The sequence below is a fragment of the Rattus rattus genome, chromosome 2, assembly GCF_011064425.1.
Source record: "Rattus rattus isolate New Zealand chromosome 2, Rrattus_CSIRO_v1, whole genome shotgun sequence".
Taxonomy (NCBI): Eukaryota; Metazoa; Chordata; class Mammalia; order Rodentia; family Muridae; genus Rattus; species Rattus rattus.
The window spans coordinates 115,960,599-115,987,006 of NC_046155.1; the positions used below are offsets into that span (position 1 = coordinate 115,960,599).

Here is a 26,408-nt window from a genome sequence, read left to right on the forward strand (position 1 = left end):
ACAGTATCCATCCTGGTAAAGGATCCCCATGTTGGAGAATTGTTATGACCACAAACATGATAAACATATACAGGCCCGTGCCTGACACTTAGCAAGGATGAGCAGTGCATGTTGCCCTTTCTCAAGAGGAAATGAGGAATATCCATGGGCATAGGGAGTGTGTGGATTGCTTTCCAACCACAGATTATTAAACACCTAAAGGGGATGGATAGAAAGGAAAACACTCGGGTTAAAAACGTTGTCTGCTCTTGTAGAACCTGGATTCAGTTTCTAGCACTCACATGGTGTTCTTAAACATCTATAATTCCAATTTCCGGGGATTGAATGCCCCCCTCTGACCTCCTGGGTACCAGGCAAAACATTCATTTATACACATAAAATAAAATGAATAAAATCTAAAAATTTTTAAAAACGAAGGAAAATACTCATTGACGAGGTTGGTATTCTGGTATCTATGTGTAGTTTTCTTTTTCACATTAAAGTGGAATGAGTAACTTCCCTGGACATGATCTATCGTTGGCATGGGTGGACAATTGAATCTTCATTCTACAGGTTGCCAATCTAGGATGTCTGTTTGTGGGAGATGCCTTTTCAGGAGTGGGCTTGGGTGGGTGACCTACTGTGTGATGTGGTGTTGGCAGTTTAGGGTGGGAGTCTTTCTCGGAATTTTTTAAAGAATCTTTAGTTGTCATTTAGGCACTATACGTAGTTCTGTGGATTTAGACTATGGCACAGGGTCCATCCACTACTTGATGTCACCATTTTTGGCATCCATTTGAAATCACCAGGATCCTATGTCTTTCCCTTCAGTTCACTTCCTACTTTGCTGGATTGTGGATGTGCCTAAAAAGGCCCCGGCCTTTGCCTATCTAAGGTTCTTTATTTTGCCCTTACTCTTGAAGAGTTGGTGGGTTGAGAGTTGGTGCACTGGGAATGCCAGGTTTCAGACAATTGTCAAAGAACTTCTGTGTCGCCTTGTAGATGGTTCTAATGTAGATTAGGGGTTTTCTGGCTTCTCTTCCCTCTAAGGTGACTCCCCTCATCAAACACCAGAACTTTTCAGTCTAGAATCCTCTCTTTGTCCTTGAGGTGGGGACTTTCAACTCTTAGTTTGAATAATGAAAAATAAATAAACCCTTTTTCTTATTTTTTTGAAATTTTACAATGTGGAATCCTGGATTGAGTGTTACCATCTATTTTTTCCCCTCATTTTTCCTGCCTTACTCCTTGATCACTTCTGGGAGATTTCATTTTATATTTATTTTATGGCTTCTTATCCTTTCTGCCCAGGGACTGAGGCCAGCTCACTGGCATTTTGAATTAGAATTCCTTTCCTGTGTTTAATGGGGTTCAGGGGAGGAGAGATGAAGTCATGTGTTCATTCTGTTATTTTCAACGAGGGGAAAAGGTGACTTTGAAAAGAAGCACTTAGATAATTTTGTTCTTTAAAAAGAGATTTATTAATTGGACAGAACGACAGAATTCAGTGGAGTCATTAGGTACTGGTATTTGCACCTTGAAACAAGTGATTTGAATTAAACACAGAAGGGTTTGCCAAACCAAGGCAAACACAAGGAAAGGTGCGGTCACAGTATTAAGTGGGTAAAAGTAAAATTAATATAAATGATTTCCTGCAGCCTAAAGGTCATTTTATCCTATTAGTCATTGGTTTAGAACAGCACTGTACAGGCGATAGGATGTCTGGAGAGAGTAGAACGCAAACCACACCTAATTGCTTCAGTTTTTCCCCATCAAATTAAACCTACCTAACTCTTGGCACTTTGAGTGTTCCATCTTTCCTCATTTGTTTGGGGAAGGTTAACATCTTCCCTAGGGTCATGTATGCCATTTTGGGTCTTTCATAGCTTAGAAAACTTAGAAACAAACCTTTGGCCTTTTATCAAGGCTGATTGTCACTTAATCAGAGTGGATTATAAGGAAATTGTAACATTGAAAAATAAATGAACCCAGTAAACCAGTGGTGTGTTAAATAGTTACTGTTAAACATAGACACGTAGAAAGTTGGTGATTTAGAAAGTATAGTGAAGGAAATTACAGGGGGCAAAGCACTGTAGCTCAGTTCGTTGCCCCACATATACAAAACGCTGGATTTGATTCCCACCGTCACATAAACTGGGTGTGGTGGCACTCATTGTAATATGAAAGCACTGAGGAAATCAAGAGCCAGGAGGAAAATCAAGATCATCTTACAGTATCCTGGGATACATGAGACCCTGACAAATAAACAAATAAAAAGAAAGAAGAAATTACAGAGAATTCAGCACAGTGGCAAAGTGGGAAATTATGAAAATAATGCTTCAGGTAATTGCTGTGCTCTTGTGACTTTGAGATTTAGTTTGTATGATGATTAGAATAACCTCAGTGAGAGATTGACAACATGAGGGTGCCCTATGGGTATGTCTGGGCATTGTCCTAAGTCAGTTGATGGGGAAAGACCCAGCCTGCAGTGAGCGGCACTATTCCTAGGCATTGTTCCAGACTGTGTGATGAAGTCAATCTGAGCAGCAAGCAGGCAAGAATACATTCATTTCTCCCTGTTTCTGACCATGGCTGTGATGTGACTATGTGACTAGCTGTTCAAAGTTCCTGTCTTGACTTCCCTACAACGATGGGCTGAAATCAGGAATTGTAAATGGAAAGAACCCACTTTGTCTCTTCAGGACATTTTACCACAGCAGCAGAAATGAAATTAACACAGATCCAGAACTAAAATAAATCCTAAGCAAGATAAATAACAAAGACATCTGAACTGCAATTAAACGTAAAAGCACTAAACACAGAGAAAAGCTTAAGACTTGTAGCAGCAGTGGTCACATTCATGGGGCTGGCTTAGACTAATGAGCCACTTCTTAGCAACAGTAATGGATGCTGAATGATAATCTGTGCTGAGAGTCAAACCTTGGCCAGACCTCTACCACCACTAGCCTATATTCTCAACCCCCGGGTTTGGGTAATTTATATTTTAGGAGTGAGAAGGAAATAAAAACATTTTCAGAAAGTCAAAAGAACCAGAGGCCATTAAGTGAGAGTCTAAAGGCTTTCCTTGAATATGACCTCATTGGGAAGTTTCAGATACAGGAAGGAGGGATGGGCGTAGATGATGATGAACACAGGGAATGAAAACAGATGTGGTCTGACTATCGATAACAACAGCATGTGCTGTGTCCATGGCCAGAGGGAAAGCTGTGTGCTTCTGGACCACTACCTTTGGCTGTAGTGTGCATAATAATACCACTAGAATAATCCATCAGTGCACATAAATCACCTCTACATTAGTAGGGCAGCCAATCTTAGAGCGAGGCTGTAACTCCTTTTCCTCAACGCAACACAAACAATTCACGGGGTGGGGAGAGGGGGAGAAACTTGGGAAAATGGGTAACAAATGAGAAGAACTAGAAATAAGTCTATATATGTAAGTTCTCCCTACTAATGGCCTAAAATTTATGCATCAGGAAGCAAAATGTCAGATTAAATATAGCTTGTGGTTGATAAATGTTTTAAGTATGTTTGGATTCTACTTTTGACTTCAGTTGTGTAGATGTTTTATTCCTAAAGGAGGAAAGTTGTATGCATTCTCTTCATTCCTTGATGTGTCTTAGTTTTTTCATAAATTATATTTTAAAGATCCATTTAGGTCAGCTTAAATGGCAATGGGAGAGATATTTTAAAACTATTTGACATCAGGTTTTCATATATATGTGTGTATATACAAGCATATGTGTATGAGTGTGTTTGTAAAACAATTAGAGGAAGACAAACTTCAAGGAATCATTTTGAAATGCAGAAGCAGACAATTCAAAAAGTAATAAAAAGGTATATATCATATAATCCCACTTAGATCTATTAATAACTGATGACGTAAAAGCCAAAACAAGTATAATTTTGTGGGTCATAGTGATCTTGGAATGTCTGGGAAGTCTGCTTATTTTGCTGGTGGTAGGAGCCAAGTCAATGCCTTATGGTAATACTGAGTGTACAAACAGTGAATGGTAATGCTGAGTGTACAAACAGTGATTCAGGAACTCCGGCATGCTCATTGATTTTTAAGGCAGTAGCCACAGTTACAAGTAATGTCTTGAGGAAACTATTTTGCAGTGTCATTTATAAAGGCAGGAGTCTAACAGTTACAAGCAACCGAGTCTAAATGTCCAACAAGGACAAAGCAAACCTATAATGGTTTGCATATGCAGCATTAAAAAGATTTATACGTGTGTGTGTGTGTGTGTGTGTGTGTGTGTGTGTGTGTGTGAATGTGTGTTACCTGTGTCTGAGCATCTTCAGAGGTCAGAAGAGTGTGTCAGGTCTGCAATTCCAGTTGGTTGTAAGGCACCCGGCATGAGTGCTGTGCACCAAACCCAGGTCCTCTAAAGAGCACTTTCTTAACCACTAACCATTACTTAATTACTTAATCTTAACATCACTCTTCAGACCATACAATATTTTTTTTAAAAACTGAAACCATAATTTCATCAGTTACCCCTCTCTTCCCTCCAAACCCCACCATGTACCCCCCCCCCGCCCCCTGCTTTCAATTGCATGGCTTCTTTACAGTATTTTGTGAGACAGGCTTACTGTGCTTGTTCTGGCTGATCCTGGGTTCCTGTGCTCAAGTGACCCCACTGGCCTCCTGTGTACCTGGGTCTATAGCCTTGTACCACTGCACCTGGCTCGTATATACAATATTTTTAATTGCCTGCCAATTAGGCAGTAATGGAAAAAACCTTCCATGATCTATAACTTAAATTAGTAAGTTATGTATGATAATTCTAGTTTATTATAATTTTAAATTTTATTTGCATTTACTTGTGTGTGGAGAAGTTGTCTTTTTCTGTGCGTGTGTGTGTGTATGTGTGTGCGTGCGTGCGTGCGTGCGTGCGTGTGTTATGTAATGTGTATGTGTTTGGCAGTGTGTGTATATATAGAAGTCAGACATCAGTGCTGGGTGTTTTCCTCTGTCTCTCTCCATCATTTTTTTTGAGACAGGATCTCTCACTGGATTTCCTGATTACCTTTTCAGCTGGGCTGGCTGACCAGTGAGCTTCTGGGATCTGGCTATCTCTGTCCTAGTCTCTCTCACGTTGTACATGTGCACCACCATGTCCAGCTATTATGAGGCTGCTGAAGATGTGAACTCAGATCCTCGTGCTTGTTCAGGAAGCACTGAACCCACTGAGCCACTGGGCCAGCTTGCCAGCCCTGAAAGTCATACTTTTATTTTTATGTACAACTTTTTGTTTACTTACATTTTCTAACATTTTTGATTCTGTTCTTTATTGTAAAATGAAAAGTCTTCAAAGAGACTATCATGCTAGATTATGTGTTGCATTTTGTATTATGTGCCTAGAAGCATTGTCCTTTGTTTTAGACATATGTTGGTTTGCATGCATCATTCACTTGGCCCTGTGTTATTTCACACGTTTTTCAGCCTTGTACTTTTTCTTTGCTATCTGTAAAATGTGAGTGATGATCCCTAGCTCACAGGAGAGCTGTGTGTGTGTCGATGAGATGATGCACGTGGCCTGTGTATTTCTGAGCCTCAGAGACACCACGGCAGGGAATAGTGCTGTGGTCATACTGCCACCCTTGGTCTGAAACTGGCTCACGAGTGGTTAGACACCCACTTTCATATCATCTGAGCAGTGGCCATAACTGAGGACAACTCAGAACACATCCTTCATGCTAAGGACACTTATGTCATTCTGAGTCACAGGAGCGGTTGTGCCAATGTCCTTTTCTTTGATATTGAGATAAATGCACACTGTCTCTAATCTAGGCTGCGATGTCTTTCCCAGTGTTAAGTTGCAGTGTAAGGTGAGTGGTCTACTCTCCCAAAGCTTTGTTTCCTGCATTTACTAAGGATCAGCAGGGCCTGAAAATAGTAAATGAAAATGTCCAGAATTCATCAGTTTGCAGCTTTTAAGTAAGTTTTATTAGAGTATGCTGTTATAATTGTCCTGTTTTTAATAATAGTTATTGCTGATCTCTTATTGAGCCTGATTTATAGGTTGAACTAGTCGAAGGTATGTATGTAGGAAAATAGTATACGTGGGGTTGAGTGCTCTGCATGCTTCTGGGGGTGTTGGAACAGAGCCCCTGTTGGCCTGCACTTGGGGAGTAGGTACAGGTCCCCTATGGGCCAGGTGGTACTACTGTTCATTCCTGGAATAAAAGAAATATGGTAATGTTGCATGACTAAAAGTATTGCTAAGAGATCTCTTAAGATCTGACATTAGTGAGATTACTAATTTCTATCCATATTAGTAGTGGCATTCTGTAAATATTGTAGAAGCAGTTCATATTTATTGAATATGTGAGTTTAGGTGTGTGTGTGTGTGTGTGTGTGTGTGTGTGTGTGTGTGTGTGTGTGTGTGTGTGTGTGTCTGTGAGAGAGGGTTGGGGGAGAATATCATGGAATAATTTGCCAGGATGTCTCTAAAAGAGAGTCCATCTATAGCTAGATAAATAAGCCATAAAACTTGGTGCTTAGATGGGCATTTGGCTTGGTCCCACCTCCCTCATTTTAGTTTTATTTTCTGCCTCATCCCACCCGGTTGAAGCCCAGCAATGCCTCACCAATGGGAAACCCAGCAGCTGTCCTAGATAAGAGGGCCAAGTGACATCCTTGGACCGGTCTTTGGTCAAAGTCACATTCTCTGAGCGGTTTCATTTGGGCATGTTGTGGGGAGGTCTCCTTGGGGTAGATTCATCTGAATCATAGGAAGCAAGAATAAGAAGGGACATGCATCGAATAAGGATCTGAGTGTTGTTACCAAAGGGAGGAGGGCACAGGACAGGCAGTGCAGCCGGGGCCTACCCTTGATAAGATTCTTTTGAGTGTCACAGGTTCGGGCTGATTATTGGTTTGCATTCTGCTCTTGCAGAGTTTTCTTATCGAGGAAATGGCCTCTGTGCACACTCATCTTCATTGTTCACCTGACTGTGTTATAGTCCCTCGTTGTGGGAAAGGTGAGGTTGTAGGATCGTCTCTACTGTGGGGGAAGGGATTAGAGGCATCTGGTCACACTTGTGTCCACAGGAAGTAGGAGGGAGATGAGTGCTGGTGCTCAGCCCCTTCTCCTTTTACTTAGTTCAGGAACCCCACCTGGGGATGATGCTGACTACATTCTCAGTTAACGACCTCTGAAAACCCCCTCACCAGGAGTGTTTGCCCTTCTCAGGAGCCTGAAGTGCGATGTGGCCTTTGACTTTAGAAACATATAGCTGACTTGCTGTTTCTACCAGTACAGCTTCCTGTGTGGTTGTGCTAGCTCTGAAAACTGGGAGGGTATGTGTGAGTACTGCTCTTCTCCACAGTAGCCACTTCTTCAGAGGAGCACAGGCAGGGCTACCTCTGAGTGCTAAGTTTATATCTGCTCCCTATATAATCCCCGAGTCTGTCCATACTGCTCAATTGAATTAAGCACCCATTAAAACACAAGAAAACACCATTTGTTAAGTATGTAGGAAAAGAGGAAAGAAAGAACAAGACTGGTTGCCTGGCTGTCTTGGGAGTCAATATAGAAGATACTCAAAGCCCGTGCTTTGTTAAATGTAAATTACTGGTTATGATTTAGCCATACTATGATCTGTTCTGAGAATAGCTGGAGTAGCATTGGGTTTCAGCATATTGGTGTGTGTGTGTGTGTGTGTGTGTGTGTGTGTGTGTATGTTTGTGTGTGTGTAATATATAGTATATAGCATATAGTATACAGCAAATAGTATATACCATATATTATATGGTATATGATATTTGGACTGGACCCAGGACCTCTTATATACTAGGCAGATTCTCTTTTATGTGTTTATGTGGGTTTTTTCATATATATCTATATACTATGTGCATGCAGTACCTACAACGTCCAGAAAAGAATGTTGGACTCCCTCATACTTGAGTCACAGGTGGTTATGAGCCACAATATGGGTGTGGGGACCCATATATGTATTCTCTAGAAGAGCAGTCATTTCTCTTAACCACTGAGCCATCTCTCCACCTCATCAGGTGTTTTCTTAATAGGATAAATATAACAGCAGTTATAAGGTCTATTGTTCACCGTGAGAATTTAAACCAAGATGCAGCTTCTCAATTTCCCCTTTCTACCAAGGCTAGCACATGAGAAAGGAGGGGCCTCAGGAATATAGGAACTGAATACTTTATCACCTTTCATTAAACTTTCTTTTTAACTGGGGTTCGATAACAAGAAAGATGATTCTGTCACTGGTTTCATTACATTTTTTATTTAGAGAATGCATTTCACATCCTAAACATATCCACAGACTCCTCAGCTCAGACTCCCATAACAAGTTGCCATAGATGGTGTACTGAGAGCACAGAGACTCCCATAACAAGCTGCCATAGATGGTGTACTGAGAGCACAGAGATTTAGTTTCTCCTGGTGTGGAGGCCAGGAAGTCCAGGATCAAGGTGCCAATCAATTCAGCCCCTAGCTGTGGTTGTCTTTTTGGTTATTAACCAAACACCTTCCTCTTCTAACCCCATGTGTCAGAGAGAAAGGAATGGTGTCTCCTCCCAATGGGAGTCCACTCTAATGGCCTTATCTAGACCTGGTGAGTCCTGAAAGTCTCCTCTCCCAGTACATCACTTTAGGGGTTAAGGTTTCAACATGCACATTTGGTGAGGCACAATTCAGTCCACAGCACCAACAAAAGTTGTTGGATTAGGTTATATTGTATGTAGCTCACCCTTGTGGTGATGTGGTCACTAACTCGGGAGAGACAGGATGAGGTAGTGGAGTTAGCAGGTATGCTAACCCTAGAGGCTGGGCTTCTTCTGTGGCTTAAGCAACTGTATTTGGTATCTCGTCTGCTTTTGTGAAGACATTTTAACTGTTTCTTGGTTCATAGGCCTCATTGTTTCTGTATTAGACTACCTTACCATGAGATCTGTTCTGATGACTCAAGGAAAAGCATTCTCTTCAGAGGGAGGAGTTTATTTTGGAGTCAGATATGAATGATCATGATTCATGAACACAGATTTAATTTGTTCTGAATTCGATGTTCCAACGTGGTAACAGTTTCATGGTGGCTTCATGGTGCCAGAACAAAGAAAAACATGAATCAAGACACTTCAAATCCATTGGTGAAAATGTTGGGTAGCCAGTTACAGTGACGTGGGGAAGTCTGTGCTATAGGCCTCCGATGCTGTCTTATGCCATTCTTAGCCTTTGGGTGGGTAGAAGCCAGTGTGGTCTGTTAAGTTAGTAAGTTCTTAAAGGTTTTACCTCATACTCATAAGGATGTTAGGTTAGACATATAGTGGGTAAATAATTGTAGTGGTTTGTGTATGCTCAGCCCAGGGAGTGACACTATTAGAAGGTGTGGCCCTGTTGGAATAGGTGTGTCACTGTGAGTATGGGCTTTAAGACCCTGACCCTAGCTACCTGGAAGCCAGTATTCTGCTAGCAGCCTTCAGATGAAGATGTAGAACTCTCAGCTCCATGCCTGCCTGAATATTGCCATGTTCCCACCATGATGATAATGGACTGAACCTCTGAACCTGTAAGCCAGCCCCAATTAAATGTCCTTATAAGAGTTGCCTTGGTCATGGTGTCTGTTCACAGCAGTAAAACCCTAAGACGATAACCCAATGTAAATTCTAATTAGGCTCTAAATAACTGAAGTTCTAACCAATCAATCAGCATGTGGAAAGTTCAGTGCGAGCAACAATTCATTTCTGACAACTTTCACACACATTTCAGAGTTGAGGTGGCTTTTGAGGGAATTGCTGAAAGCATCATCCATGTTCTTCCAAGCACTGACATGCTGTCCTTACTAACCATGGGGTTGACATCACCTGATGAGACCCTACTGTGCGGGGTAATGTATAATCAACATACAGAAGGAGTCAGACTAGCACCCAGCTACCTGGGCAGCACAGCAACATGGTTGTAGCATTTCTAGTCTGTTCTTAACCACGATGTCAGTTGTAGTTTCACACAGTGCCTGAGTGGGAACTACCTCTGGTGCTTGCAGCTACTCTCACCGTGTGGAAACTGATGCTGAAGAACAGGAAGGTTTCTGAGGAGGAGCCTATAGGACCTAGGTTTTGTATTCCAAGGTTTCTGAATCAGCGGTTTTTAATTTAACAGGAGTGAATCCTGCCCCCTGCAGGAAAGAGGAGGAACATGTGAAGGAGGCTATAGGTATTAGCCTTTCAACACACAGCCCCCAACAGCGATTCCCTGTCATCCTCTCACATTCTCATCTGACCTCTGGATCTAGAAGATGACAAAAATATTTTGCAGTGTGCAAGGAGCTGAGTCTTCAACATTGGCGATGGGGGCACATACTTTATGCCATGAGGTGTGTGTGTGTATCGGTGGAAGATCCTTTATTCTTAGCATACTCCTCTATAGTCTAGGTTTCCTCTCAAGGTAGGAAGCATCAGGAAGTAACAGGAGATGAGATACGTTGTAGAACAAAGGAATAGTGTGGATGGACACTGCTATTCCAAATGTTCTATTCTGTGCTATTAAATACATTCCAATTGTGCTGTTAAATATGTATTTGATTTTCCAGTTCCCTTTGGCATCTTTAGAGGGATGATTTTGTAAGCCAATTATGTGCCTAGTGTCTGGGACTCTGGTAACTTCGGGATGGGAACTGATTACCAGGTAGGCCTTGGCAGGAGTTGAGGGTTGGGACATTATGCCCCATCTGTGATGCCCGCACAGGCTTCTAGTTTGCTTTCCTTTTGCTGGGATTAACACAATGAGTAAAGGTAACTTAGTGGATAAGGTTTATGTCAGCTTACATTTCCAACGTAGCTGGAAGTCAGGGTAGGAACTGGGAGCAGAAGCAAGAGGAGGCACTGTTCACAGGATCACTCACTGGCTCAGCTAGCTTTCTTATGCAGCCCAGTATCGCCTGTCTAGGGATGGAACTGCCCATACTGAGGCAGCCCTTCCGTTTCAGTCATCAGTTATTATATTAACCTTCACACATGACCACAGGCCAATCTGATCCCGGCAGTCGCTCAGTTGCCTTTCAAGTATTTCTAGGCTGTGCTGAATTGGCAAGTTAAACTAACCAGGATGGGAGCAAAGAGACTGGAGATGGGGTTGGCAAGTTAAACTAACCAGGATGGGAGCAGAGAGACGAGAGATGGGGTTAGCAAGTTAAACTTGTCAAGAGGGTAGCAGAGAGACTAGAGATGGGGTTTAGCAAGTTAAACTAACTAGGAGGGGACCTAGGAGACTAGAGATGGGTTTAGCAAGTTAAACTAGCCAGGAGGAGAGCAAAGAGACTACACACAGGATTAATCCCAAACAGCCCAGGACTTCTCAGTTATGAATGAGTCATGAGCCCTGCATACATAGGTTTAGGAGCTTCCTAGTTGGGGGCACATGTAGGAATATGGTACACTGGGATTGACTAGGGAATTTCTCTACCCCCTCCTCCATATCTGTCATCTGCCGAAGCCGATGTAGATGCATATGTCCAACTTCAGTTTAGGTTGATAAGAACCTCAAGATCTTGAGGTTTTTTCATTCCTTTCTGACTCTAGGATCCACTCAGTCTTCAAGGAGTATCAGGCATGGCATTAGAAGTTTTTCTCCTGTGGTAGTCTCTTTTAGTTTAGTGACTTAAGAAAATAATACCTAACATATAATATTGGGATAAATGACCATAATCCCGTGTTGATACCCTCCCACCAGGAAACACAGCTGTGTTTATATGGCAGTAAAGGGCCCCAATGAGCAGGTCTCTTTAGGCCCACCTATGTGCTCTGCTATACTTGCCCTAGGCTGGACTCTGTGGATAGTGCTGGTCTACAGTGCTAAGCCATTCATTCCCTCCCCAGCCCTGCTGGAGGGAGTACCTACCAGACAGGCTTTCACATTCTAGGATCAGCATACTAGACATTGTGATTCCCCACAAATCATGGCCAGGGATACTTACGAGATGCAGTTTTTAAGATGAAAAAAAAAAAAACAAAAAAACCAAAAAACCAAAAAAAAAAAAAAAAACAAAACCCACAGCCACTTGTGACCGTGGCCACACCCACTAAAAGTATAACTAAAACAAGATCCCTGAACTGAAATTGTCTCTGAGAAGCCACTGCCTTCCCTCTCTGCATGTTTTCCCCGGGGGTCTTTCTGGAAACGACAGGAAGAACAGATCATCTTTGTTCGTACTTGTGACCTTGTTAGGCAGAATCAGATACCCATGCTGCCCTTTACCAGCTAAACCATTCCTAAGCCCCTGTTGTCAACAATGCCTGCCCTGTGAAATCCCAGTAACTAGGAGGTTGCAGTCTGGGTACCAAAGCTGGCTGTCATCCACTCTGACTAATACCTATTCTAGGTCTGTGTATCGTTGGTGGGGGTTGGGAGATAGAAGCAGTCATCTTGGTTAGAGGTCATCACAGATGTTGTTCACTCCTTTTTCTCTTCCTTGAGTGTTTTGACCTCAGGCTTCCTGGACAGAGGGTTGCCTCATCTTGTCACGGTTCCTGTTTGCACCTGCCTGGCTGTTTCTCAACCTTCCTGGTGGTGTTCATACTGAAACAGCTGCTTCTGCAGCACCTACAGCCTTCTTTAATTTGCCTCCCTTCTAGTTGGTGGCCATCGCTAACTGTTGCTGTCTCCCTGGTCGCCATTTTGGTGCTGAAAGTGACTGCATCTTGGACTTCTTCAAGGATCCCCCTATTTTGTGGTCTTCAGATGGGGTAGCATGTTGAAATGAAAAGATAAATATTCAGTGGTCCCTGCCTCTGGCCTCTCCTCCTTTGCCTTTGGGACAAAGCTAGATGCATTAAGCCAGGTTCTCCCTTCCTGTAATGCCTGAAGGAACTGACCACTGTCCTAGAGAGGATTTCACTCCCAGGCGAGCTCTTGTTGCTCTTTCCTGAGATCTCAGCTTCGAAGGTTAGGGGGCTTTTCTCAATAGGTAAAAATGCACCATCTGTTTCCCAATCTGTGACTACCATTGATGGGTGTGGACTTCGATGTGACACTCAAACTTGTACAGTGCTCCATCTGGATCTGTGTAAATATGGGGAGGGCAATACCAATGAGTCAGTGAATTACAGGTAGAAGTTCCCTTCTCTATATCTGGATTTTCTTGGGTCTAGGTGTAGCCTAAAGGTTGTGGAGTTACAGGAGTGGGCCACGTCTGTACTGCTCCTGGCTGTTGTTTAATGCCCCATGTGCCAGAAGCATGTTCACATTTTCAAATGGATATAAAACGACACCAAAAGAATATCTCATGATATTCAAATTTTACATGAAATTCAAATCTCAGCATTAGTAGGGCAGAACTCGTCCACACCCACTTATTTATATGTGATCCATGACTGCAGAAAGGAGAGCTGCGTAAGGCCTGACAGCGTGCTAATTTCATAGAAAACTGCTCATGAAGTGACCGGGCTGAAGTGACTCTCATGGTTGAGCCAAGGAAGGCCTTGGTGGGGTAGACCAGCATTCCCAGAACAGACACCTCTCCATTCTGCACTCCCGTCTGCAACTGCAAGGTGTTTCTCGGAAGCACCTGCTCCAGTGCCCTGTGCTCCCAGGAAGCCCACAGTCTCCTTCTCCCTTCATGCCTTGGGTCCTGTGCTGGTTCCTCTCCTTGTCCCTGTGATGAAACATCTGACAGAAGCAACCGAAAGATTTACTTTGCCTCATAGTTTGATGGGATATAGTCTATACTGGTGGTAGATGCATGGTGGCAGGTGGCTTCATGGTGATAGAAGGACACAGATGAAACGTCAAACCTCACATCTGGGCAGAAAAGGCTGCAAATGTTAGACAGGAACCTTAACCTGGGTTATGAAACCTTAAGTCTAAGCACAACAACCCACTTCTTCCGAGGTTGTTCCACATCCTCCTAAAACAACACCACCAACTGAGGACCAAGTGTTCAAACACATGAGCCTGTAGGAGGTACTTTACATCAAAGTACAGGTGGCAGACATGAGCCATGAGAGAGAGATCCCATTTGGTGTCAAGTACCAGAGTCTAACAGCAATACCTTAGCCACTCTGACAAGAAAAGCCATTCTAATGCTTTGCATGTAAACAGTTTTACTATTTTGCATATTTTATATTTGTAGAGTAATTCACTGTTTAAAATTTAACACAAAACGTTTTTGTTGAATGATGGATGAATATATTCATCAAGGAATATATTCAACAAGGAAACCACTTTACTTCATAAGACTTCCTGAAGAGAATTTCGTATTGTGGAAGGATATGTGATTTACTTAATCAATTTGTTGTGTAAACAGGGGAAATGTTAATTTCCCTTTCCTTTTTAGAAAAGACATTTTCTGCGAAGAATTGTGCTTAGCTTATGGCACGATATGCTGTTTTTCTGGCTTTATAATATTTCTACATTGAAGCCTTTCTCTAGTTGAATAATGTGAGAATAACAAATTTGCTTTTCTTACTATCTTCCTGTGCAAATTTTTTACTGACATGCGTCTTTACATGGCTGTGTGGCAAACTTGAAGCCAGAAGCTAAGCTCAGAGGGATGGAGGCACAGGAGAGTGACCTGGGAAAGAAAGACTGGGAAGGCCCGAGTGTGTTCCTTGATGAGCTCCTTGATGCCTTTGTTGGCAGGAAGGGAGACTCAAAGATGTCCAGAGGTCCAAAGACAGGAGAGCACACAGTGAGGAGGCATGAGCAAAGGACCAAGAGGAATACAGGGGATGGTTCAGGAGCAGAAGCAACAGCCAGCAAGAGAGAAGAAGCAGGAAGTGAAAAGTGGGATGGGATAGGGCAGAGGAGGAGGGAGCAGGAGTGGGGAGGGAGTGGTAGACTTAGGAAGTGAGCGCTCAGATCCATTAAGGACAGCTTATTCATTGCTGATCTCCATGCTATGACAGAATGCTTGACAGAGCAACTTAGGGACAGAAGAGAGTGCTGGGGCTCAGGTCACTCCCTCCTTTTTTCTTTTGATTCAGGACACACCAGCAGCCCATGGGGTCTCACATTAGGGTGTCCTGTCTACCCTTTCTGTTAGGACCTTCACAAACATGTTCAGACTATGACTGTTATGTGATATAATTCCAATCAAGTTGACAGTGGCAATTTATCATTACAATAGGTAAAAAGATTCTCCTTTGTGGAGATTTCTCCTGAACGTTTCTGTAATCCTGGTGGAAGGTGGTGGGGTGGGGGTTAGATGAACATGTTCAGAGTCATCGTCTTCTTTCTTTTTTCTTAAAACAGTTTAAAAAGACCTATGCTTATGTTTGTGATTGTGTGTGTGCACCCATGGGCTGGTGGAGGTCAGAAGAGGTTGTCGGAGCTGGAGTGAAAGGCAATCGTGGACCATCTGACTTGGCTTGGGAACCTAACTCAGGTCCTCTACAAAAGCAGTCAGCTGTTACCTACTGGACTGTCTCTCCGGACCCCAGCCTTTATGTTTCCCAGTCCTATCCCTGAGTGGTGGCATCTGAATTTGTAAGTGCAGATCAACACCAGAGTCTGGCAGGTCCTTGTCACCTCAAGCCTACGGTTGCCATCGAAACCCCACTTCTCAGGGGTTTTGGTGTTCACAGATATAGCCGTGATCCGTGTGGCCATGCTATGTGGGCCACGGAACCCTGGGCCTCCACACTCTTCATTCTCTGTTTCTCTGAATGTTGGTCCAGGACTCTCCATCACCTCCTCCCATGGTTCATTGGCCCTGGCTTCTCATTCCCTTATGGTTTGTGGAGGCCACCTGTATGGAACACCATTTCCTTTTTCTGCTTGTTTGTTTTTGTTCTCACTGTTCAGTAACCCTGAGGCTTCAATGCCTGAGATACAGGGACTCTCACTGAGAAGGACCATTCTTGTCTGGCTGGCCTCTGCTTCCTGAGTGGCAGGGTTGGCTGAGGATGCACAGTCCTTTCCCAGGCCTTCTTTTGTCCTGGAACCTCAGGACAAAACCTGCCTTTTCAGCCTCTTCTCTTGGTTATTTCCAGTCATTCTCAACAGCAGCCACTCTCTCCTGTGTACTTTTGACTCATAAAGGTGGACTGATAGTCACATTCCTAGAAGGTGTATGACATACTCTTCTGGGTACTCTTACTGTTGCCCTAACTTCTAATCTGGTAGCGGCATCTCCCTGACCTTGACTAGTGACTCCCCTAGCCTGTCTTTCCTGAAGCCTTACCTTCTTTGTCTCTCATGATAGTCTTTCTTTCCCACTCCTTATGCTTCCTGAATATTTGGGTTATGGAATATTCAGACTGTTCGGCAGAGCTAACTAACGGCAGTATATCCTAATCAGATTATACTAAACACTATCTCCCCTTGAACACGGCGTAAAACTGTTGCTTACACAGCCCTAGTGCCAGGGCTCCTGCTCAGTCTTGACAGCTCTTTAGAACTCAGTAGACACTTTGTCTTTCAATTCTGACTTGTATCTTCCTAGAACACCTTCTTCCCTAGAGAGTAAATTAGCTCAGCATGGGTGGCTACAGGGTTTCTTACCTGCTGGCTCCTGTGACACTCCCTCACCTCTATGATTCACATTCCTACTCAGCCCGCCTGCAGATTTCAGTGTCCTGGTGCCTCACAGTTACGTTCAGTCCCATCATTTGCCTTGTTCCTAACTACAAGGACGTTATAGTCCATGTGTTAAGAACTTGGAGATAATAGAGCATAAGTGCAAATAACAATCACATCTAATCTTAGCATTAACGCATTAGCTTTGTTCCATTTCTACTGTATTGGATGAACACACACGGGTTGGGGGAGGTAGAGACAGATAGAGACAGACAGAGAGAGAGAGAGAGGGTGGGGGGGGGAAGGAGGGAGGGAGGGAAGAAAAGAGGAGAGAGAGAGAGAGAGAGAGAGAGAGAGAGAGAGAGAGAGAGAGAGAGAGAGAGAGAGAGAGAGAGAATGAGAATGCACATATCACATATAGGATGTGCATTGAATTAATTCCTTTTGACTTAATGCTGGTTGTGGAGCTTCAAAGTCAGTGTGTGACCTGATCCAGGCTGAAGCCAGATGCTACAGTTATTGAATGACAATCTGACATTGTAACGAGCATGAGTATTGCTACTGTTTTCATTGTCATTTACTAGTGGTATTCATATTGCAGACATTTGTATTTCTGGGTAAGGAATGGTGGTGTCTGGGCCTGCCCAGTTACATGTCCTTATATTTACTATGATACAAGGTATGATCTTTAACAGATGTGTGTTTGCAGCTGGGTTTATGAAGAAGCTGAGCATATTGGGGTTACTTTATAGTTCCCTAGTATATTCTACTTTTCTTTCTTTCTATGTCTTCTCAATTATCTCTGAGCTAACAATGATTTACTATCTATCAGTGTGGCAGTGTGGTGTTGGAGTTTTACTCCTTGAGAATCCTTTGCATAGTGAGTTTGACAAATGATTGTTAGTTTATCCTGGAAAAGACATGAAAAGTCCGAAAGAAGCCTTTCCTTGAAAGATGCACTCTCTAAACAAACAAATAAGAGAATGACATCCTAAAGATTGTTTATTCTTAAGGTCGTTTGCAAAAATAATCCCAAACAGATATTGTAATAATGACAGACTTTTTAATTCTACTCTGCATTATTATCTCTGGTTCTGTATGCGTCTTTGTTTAAAAAGAACACAATAGTCTGTGATGGTAGCAAGCTAGTCCTTTCTCTCTTAGCAGCTGTACTGTGTGCTTATCTTTTTTATTGATTATTTATTTGGGAATCTCATATCATGCACCTGATCTTCCTCACCTCCCAGTCCTCCCATCTCTGAGCACCCTCCCCATTGACCACTCCTCCTTCCCCACCCCAAGCTTTAAAAAAAAAAAAAAAAAAAAAAAAAGAAGAAAGTAGGGGGAGCTAATATACTTACTGGAGCATGGTCAAATTCCTAGTGGCCAGCTCCCCACTGGGAGGATGAATCTTTCTCTGCTTGCACTCCCTCTTCCACCAGAAGCCATCAACTGAGAGAAGCCTTGTGGTGGCAGGAGAGGGACAGGTTGACTCTCACTAGCACACAGACACATTAACTGGCTTCAGGCAGCAACCCAGGTCACAGACATCTGCATGGGTTTTGATGCTAACACAGGTGACAGACATCAACACAAGCGCTGGCCTTATCAGGACCACTGACTCATTTGTGGCTCTCAGGAGCTGCATGGACCTTGAGCCTCAATTTGGCCTCAGGCCATACACATGCCACTCACATCAGCATGTCCTGACTTGCTCCCTCAGGGAGCAAAGCCCAAGGACATCAATAAGTCATCAGTTAACAATACAGACTGCATAGGGCCACATTCATCTCAGGTTTCATCATGTCCTGGGGCAGGAGTATGGACTGTATGGGGCAGCAACCATGGCCTCCTTCAGTACCATTGGAAAGTATGGTGGTCCTTTGAGGAGGTCCAAGGCAAAAAGTGAGTCTTTCCTTATCTCGGGCTCTGTTGTTTCCTGGAATCAGAAGGCCAGAAAAGCTATTAATTGACCTGTAGTGGAGTTACAGGTGGTTGTGAACTACCTGATGTGGTTGCTGGAAACTGTGCTCCTACCCTCTGCAAAAGCAACACATGCTCTTACCAACTCAACCAGCTCTCCTGCCCCATAAGTATGAATCTATAATAGAAGAATGCTTACACCACGTTGTACAAGTGGAGGCATTTTCTCAGTTCAAGTTCCTTCCTTCCAGACAACTCTAGCTTGTGTCTGATTGACAAAAAAAAAAAAAAAAAAAAAAAAAAAAAAAAAATCTGCACAGTACAGGTACTAATATTCCCATCAAGGGCACACCCTGTCAGTGATGTAATTTCTCTCCACTGGTCCCAACCTCTTAAAGGCTCCACCACCTCCCATGCCACAGACTTTAGATCAGCTCACAGCAAGTGACATGGTGTCGTCAGAGGGCTAGCCCAGAGGGGAAGGGTCCTAGTAAGCTAGTGAAAAGATTTGATAGTAACCAGAGATGTTTGAGTCTCAGTGAAGATAAAGAACAGGAAGAAGGAGGTGTGTTCCGTTCTCTCTTTTTTTTTTTTTACCAAAAGAAAGTAAAATCTAGAATCACATATACGCCCTTTGGGCACATTCAACATTGAAGCCAAGACTCAGAAGCTAAAGCTGTCAGTGGGTTTGGGGCAGCAGAGTGGATGAAGCTGGACTTGATGGATCCCTGAGAGATACTCTGATGTAAGACTCTGCTCTGTTTCCTTATGCTAGCACTTTCCTGTAAGATTATTCTTTGAAGCATTATATTTAATGACTGAGTGACTTTTATCTGTCTGGCTATTCCATAATTTATTAGCTTTTCTCTTTATGTCAGGCCTGTTCACTCATTTGGTTTCTGGTCAGCCTTAGACTGTCTCTGGACAGGCTGTATGCCTCCAATCATTGCTTCTGTCCCCTACCCTTCATGTTTGTCATTGTCACGGAGGAAACCTCCACAGTAGAAAACTGGTCTCTTGTGGTTCCTTCAGGGAGTTCCGTATAGGTATTTGAAGATGGCCTCATTTTTTCTTCCTCAAAGGCTGTACTCCAGGCTGACAGACTCTGCCTTCAATGAGTTTTTTCCTCATAGCTTCTGAACTTGGCCTCAATTGACGTTCTTAAGTTTCTGAGTGTGCAGGAGCAGAGCTTTGAGACCATGACAAAGCCTCCCACCAGCAACCTCCACCCTGTGCTTCCTCCTCTTTCTGTGCTCAGGCCTTGATAAACTTCAGCCTGGGTTTTAGCTCAGCCTTTCTTGGAGCCTATTTTGGTGACCATTTGTCCTGCACATTTTAAGACTTGGCCACCAGCTGTCCTGGCCCATCTTCTACATGGCCAGGGACCCCAGTCTTCCTCTGAAGGATCACAGGAGGTCTTCCGTTCCTTGGGAGTAAGATCATTTGTCTTCCTCCAGACATAACAGGACTGATGGTACATGTAGAAACACACAGGGTCTGTGACAACACGCACAGCATCCTACACAGATTCAAAACAAAGTCCCACATTGAGAAGGGGAAATAGACATGAAGTCCCACCCCTAACCAAGAAGCTATTTGCAATTGGTACCTACTGGGAAAGAGAAAATTAGTTTTCTCTAGTGGAGGGTATATCAAACACCCTCTATGGCAGACCCATTGTCCATGAGTAGCTGACAAACATATAATGGAGTGTGTGTGTGTGTGTGTGTGTGTGTGTGTGTGTGTGTGTGTGTGTGTTGTTTCATTTGGTACTTTTTGTCTTATTGTTGTTTGTTTTGATTTTCATTTTTTGTTTTATTTTTGGAGAAAAGAATGATCATTAAATTGGGTGGGTAAGAAGGTGGGTAGGGTCTGTGGAGTTGGAAGAGGGGAAAACATGATCAGAATACATTGTATGAAACGATTCTTTTAAATAAAAATTTAAAGTTTAGCATAGAGACACTGGACCTTCAGCTAGAAGGGAGGTTAAAGGTAGCTAGAGTTTCTAGGCATGAACACTGATGGGAACCTGTATTCTGACATCAGTGTTCCAGTGCACAGTGGGGCCTGTAGAAGAGGGAGGTCTCCCCAGTCTGCATGGGGTCTGTTTCTTGTCCCCAGAGGTAAGGCCTGCTCAGTGTCCAGTCTGGGATGATAGATGCCAGAGAGATCAGGGCTTGGCTCCTCCCTTCTTTCCTGATCCCAATCATCAATTCCTCCTGTTTCTGCCACCCCCAGCCCTAAGGCAGAGTCTGGCTTATCCTGCCTGTGGGATGGGTATGTCTTACAGAGGGTCACACAGCTGGTTAAAGCCTGCCCAAAAACGTGGATGCAGAGTCCTATGCTCCCTGTTACATTGTTTCTGTACATTTGCTACAAACATCCTGCCCTGAGGAAGGCCTGTAGGAATCATGAGCTCTGCCTTCTCTCCGGAAGAGGAAAGGACCCTCCCTTGCCCACACTTCAAGAAAAAATCCCTTATACTCTCTCACAGAAATGTTGGTAACAAGCTTAGATCTCTCCTTTATGTGTCGCAGCTGCACAAGAAATCCAAGCATCCAGTTTTTCAGAACCTAAGCAGTTAACGCTGGAAATTTTGCTGCAAATAAATTGATCAGTATGCAAGACAGTTGTCACGGCTGAATCATGGTCCACAGTTAAGGTAAACAGATCTGTGATGACATTTTCTGAGCAGAATACAAATGCAGTGCATTTGCTCCCAGAGGTGTCTGACATTTTTTTCTACTCGGGCAGCATATCCTCCTAAGAAGGTGTTGTTCACAAGGAAGAAAGGTCTTTGTTCAACCCTCTGAGAAGGTAGGGCATTTGATGTGCTATCTGTGACGAGTGTCGCTCTGGGAAAGATGGGTGTGGAGGGAACATTTCCTTTTCCTAGCCGCCTCCTTCCTATTCTCCCATCCATGGAGAGAGCCTTTTGGCTTTTTATTTATTTCAATGATCGTGAAAATATTCGATGTGTTTGTACTGTGAAAGTTTGCATGTGATTAGTTTTCTCCCTGTGAGGATCAAGGGTTGTTTTCTCCTAGGTGGGTTTCCACGAAATCAGTGAGGAGGAAAACAGAATGTCGGTTTTTATTTCTTGCTCTTGCTTTCATCTTAATACTCTCAAGTTTCACATTTTCCCAGGCTATTCCTGCCTGCTCTGCTTTATAGGAATCCAACACAGCATGGCTGGATCTGGAGTGGGGAATAGTCTGTGGCTGGATGCTGCGCCATGGGCCAGATATACTGTGTGTGTTGTGAAGCCTGAATCACTCTTAGTCTGGGCTGATGTTCTCGTATGTGCACAGCCTGGTCGCAGCACTATCCAGGAGCGGGCAAGCCGGTGTTTCCTGGGGGATTCTTGCAGGTGGGGTTGAACTTGTGGGGTGCTGATATTTGTTCCTGTCTTGGTCGTCAGTTATGATGAGTAACCCTGAGCACAGGTCGTTAGGAAGGATTCACATTGAACATGGGGGATAACTGAATCAACTGAGAGTAGCACTTGGGCTCAAAGGTTTCCAGAAAGTTTCATTGGCTGAAAATAAACAAGAAGGTGTATCCTTCCAAGGTGGCTGAAATGGGGTGTGCTTGGACATTGTGAAGCCATCAAAGGGCTGCATTCAGGAGAGAAGTTCCCTGCTGCACTTGTGGTCAATAAATAGGCTATCCCTGGGGAGCCTCCTTCAGGAAGCTTCTGGGACCTTCCCTGGCATCACCAGAGCACAGGGCTACCTCTCTCACTGCCAGCAACATTCAATGTGAAATGCCCAGCCAGCTTCATGCTTAGTCGTGATTGGGTCTTTAAAAATCTCTAGCTGCCATTTGGCTTGTATCACAGCCTGTGGCTCAAAATAGGTTTTGCAAATGGTGCTTATGTTCTAAGCAGACAGCAACCTGAGCAAAGGAAGGATATCTGGTTAGTCTGGTTTCTTAGCTAGAGTATGGATGGAGAGACTGAGAGCAGTGCCTGATTCTGCAGTTCTTGCTCCTCTTAGTTGACAGGCACAAGAAGCTGTGGATGTGATATTCTTTGCAACAGGTCCTAGCACAAGCTCCTGTGACATAGTTCATAAGCTTGCAACCAGCCCAGCCGTGGTTTTCTTCCTCCCGTAGAATCCTCTGCCCATTCAGTGTAGGAGGATCAGGTGACCGAGGCTTTTTTGGGTTTTCCCTTTTTGAGTCTTGAGGCTGACACACCATTATTTTGAGACAGTGACATCATCCTTTCTCTTTGAGGCTCTGTCAACCCAGCCCTGGTCTCTCACCTGGACTGTTGTGACCTTCATTCTCTTTCAGGAGGATTACAGGTAGAATGGGACCATGTCTATTCTGAGGAGGGAGGGGCTGGTTGGAAACAGGCCTCCTTGAGACGTGGTACTGGAGCTGAACCTAAATGACCAGGGGGTTAAACGGGTGAAGAGGAGGATGAGAGCTATTCTCATCCAAGGACATAGTGTATGCAATGGTCCTGGGGTGGAAGGGAAATGTGGCTAGAACCAGAATGATGGGCAGGAGAGGGGGGCAGCAGCCTGACCATGCAGGAACAATTTGGTGATAGCAGGGACTCCACACAGAGGTAAGAACAAAGAGAGGTTGGGAATGAGGGTGGAGTGAATGGCCTTATCTGACATGACTGAGTGGGTTCAGGTAGGAGGCCCAGGGCAGAGCAGAGTCAGGGGTGTTACCAGCCAGGCGAGCAGCAGAAGTAGAGAGACTCACCACAGGGACAGCAGGCTTGCGGCAGGGTTTGAGGATCTGCAGAGGTGGTGTTGATGTAGCACACTGGCAGGAGGAGGTCAGTGAGGGAAAATGCACAAAAGAAGAGCCTGGGATGCCCTGGGGTCCTGGTGAAGAGCAGTGGCTGATGCAGGAGGGTCATAAAGAGGGTGGCTAGGGCTATGGTTCCTAAGAATCAGGATGGATGCCTGAGTAAGGCAGGAACCTTTCCCACAGAGAGGGTAGGGACAGGAGCGTCACTGTTCACCATAGCCAACTGTGGCCACTGGATGACCCCAGGTCTGGTGGGAGAGGCCAAATCTGAGTACAGAAGAAGCTCAAGTGAGTGGGAGGAGCAGAGAGGCAGCCATATGTAGGAGCTTTGCCCCTGCTTTAAACTTTTACATGCACAATGGAAAATCCTACATGTATCTTAAGGTGGTTTGCATTTGACCCGTGGAGTTGTTAGCAAAAATACATTTGAGTTCCTGTGCCACAGACTCTGTCCTTGCCGAATGTGGCAAACCCTCATCTGTATGTGTGAGGCTCATCCCTGCCTTGCTGACACTTGACCAGCTTCTGTTTGACATGACTACAGCAAATGGGAGTGGAGAGCAGAATGGAAGATGAACTCAGAATTTCTGGGTTCCCTCACCAGCATGCATCAACCCTCTGAAGGAAGTACAGAACTGTGGGAACGTGGTCAAAGCCAGCGGCCATGTTTCTGACCTGTGCGAAAGTGAGAACAGGTACCCTGTTAGTGAGGGAGAAACTGTGAGCATGCCAGGCTCAAGGCAAGGTGCATGGTATCGAGTGTGTGTGTGTGTGTGTGTGTGTGTGTGTGTGTGTGTGTGTGTGTGTGTGTGTGTGTGCATGTCTCACATTAGCGTCCTCCTTGGTCCTGAAACTAGTTGTTTGTGTGCACCTGCGTGTTGTGTAGGGAGTATATGAGTGTGGTATGAATGTTCGCTTAAATGTGTGTAAAACTCTGAGGAGAGATGAGGAGAGTGGTGCTGATGCATGAAATAGGGGTTAACCACTTCACACAACTCTACGGGAGAGATTCAGTACCTGGTCTGCTTGATCTCCCCAAATCGCCCAGGCTCACACAAAAGCAGACCCATAAATGGAACACTCCAGCTCAACTCAGGAAGACGCCCATCTCAGGCTGCCTTCGTGCTTTGGTGATGTCAGTGCCAGTGGCATGTTGGAAAGAACAAGGGTCCTGCAATGTAATCTTCCCTGTACACCTGTGAGACAGGGCCAGAAAGACAAAAATCATAGATGTGCATGGAAGAACCTCCTGGTAAGATAATTATGTTTGTTAACACTTAAGTGTGTTTAGCTGAATAAATGTACTCCATAGCAGGTGCCATCTGAGTGCTGTGCCCATACATCGGCATCTCTGAAACTCATAACCTCAGGACACATGCACTATTATTCTCTTGCACACACACACACACACACACACACACACACACACACACACACACACACACACACACTTGCACAGAGCTGTGTTGAAAGATACTCTTTTCCTGGGGGGAATAATAACAACAACAACAATAATAATAGAGATGGGAACTTTCATACATGATTTTCTGTCCTCATGACTCCATGATGTGGGTATTTGCCTGACTGTATAGATGAGGCCTCTGAATCTTGGAGGGTTATAACTTCCCATGACTCCTCAGTTCAATTGAGTGACCCCAAACATTGTCTGTCTGCCACACAACTTCCACTGTGCTCATGGCTTAGAAGCTCAGTGTTGGCTCATCTCTTGGAGTAGCAAGGGTGGTGCTGTCAGAGCACCCCACTTCTGCCTGGGCACCCTGAGGACAACAGCGCTATACTGAATGGCTAAAACCTAAGCAGGCTCTGCCATTCACTAGCTCTGTGGCCTGGCACCCACCTCTCCCTGCTGAGTTCTCCTGTCTGCAACAAGGGATGCCTTTGTTGCTACTTCATGGGTGGATGGAAGTCAAGTTCATGACAGGAAGGTGGCAGGGTTCCAGGAAGACAATATTCAATGCAAACCTTGAGCAAGATTCTGTCATTGTTCATCACTGGACATGCCTGGTAGAAAAGGCTGCCTTCCTCTCCCTCTGTCTCATGCATGCATAGTTCAAGTTCACTGACTATACAGTCCTATTGTGTGTTCCTCATGAAAGTTTTAAAATATGCTACTGTTTGTGACATTCAATTAACACATCATTAAACTAATATTAAAATAGCACACAGCAATGGGGGATGGCTCAGTAGCTAAAGTATTTGCTATGCAAGCATGGGAGCCTGAGTTCAGATCCCCAGAACTACCCATGTAAAAAGTCAGGTACATACCATCACCACCACCAGCACACCATTACCACCACCACCATCACCGACATCACTATCACCACCACACACCATCACCATCATCACCACTATCACCACCACAATTATCATCATCACCACCACCATCATCACTACCACCACCCACACCATCACCATCACCATCACCATCACCATCACCATCACCATCACCATCACCACTACTACCACATACCAGGCACCACACACCTTCCCAGTCCTAAGACTTTCGTGGGGGTCCCAGTTACTTTAGTATCTCCATTCATGCTGCTGCACTGTCTTCTAGAAAGGTGGTCTTCATGGACCCCAGTTGCAGAATTCAGCAGTGGCTGCACTGTCTCACTGGCTCTGAGGGGTGATTTCTTTCCAAGCAGTGCCATCACCAATGTTCCTTTTCCCTTATCTTAGAATGAAACTAAGATTGTTCCATGGGGTGACTCTACTGATGTTTGGGCATCTTAGCTGTATTTGGTACTGTGCCCTGGCTCAGACCATCTTCCGGAAGAATCCTGGACTCTTTGCCTGCTCATTCATCAGTTAAAGGAAACAACTGGCAGTTGGAGAAGCAGGCAAACCTTTCTGGTGGAGGTGCCAGCAGATCACATGGGTGTGCAAGGCAGAGGAGAGAGAGCTGCCTTCTATCTTCTGAGAATCTATTAAAGATACCTCCTAAAAACAACATTGCAAACATTTAACCTTTAACACGAATGCTAGCCTCAGGACTACGTCTTCCACTGGTTTATTTAATATCTAGAACTGTGTTTCGGTTACTAACATGATGACACTGGATAAACAGAATTTTTCCTTAATTAAATTGTGAGAGGTAGACATGGGAGCACATTTCCTCTGAATACCTGTCTTAATCCAGCACCTCATCCCATGTAAATCCAGGCACCAAGCTAAGCTGCTTACCATCTCAGAGTTCACGACTTTAGT

At 44.2% G+C, this 26,408-nt stretch overlaps 1 protein-coding gene across 2 annotated transcripts in view; it reads left to right on the top strand.

The window, feature by feature from the left end:
- The window catches only part of Arnt2 (aryl hydrocarbon receptor nuclear translocator 2), a 153,713-nt gene that overhangs the window by 15,529 nt on the left and 111,776 nt on the right, over positions 1–26,408 (top strand). The window contains exon 1 of one of the 2 annotated variants that reach the window (XM_032893287.1): positions 24,393–24,429. The exons of the other annotated variant lie outside the window; for it this stretch is intronic. Within the exon in view, the coding sequence (XP_032749178.1) occupies positions 24,408–24,429 (22 nt within the window). The 5' untranslated portion in view covers positions 24,393–24,407. Of the gene's footprint in view, positions 1–24,392; positions 24,430–26,408 lie in introns of those variants that run through there. 2 annotated transcript variants of the gene reach the window in all.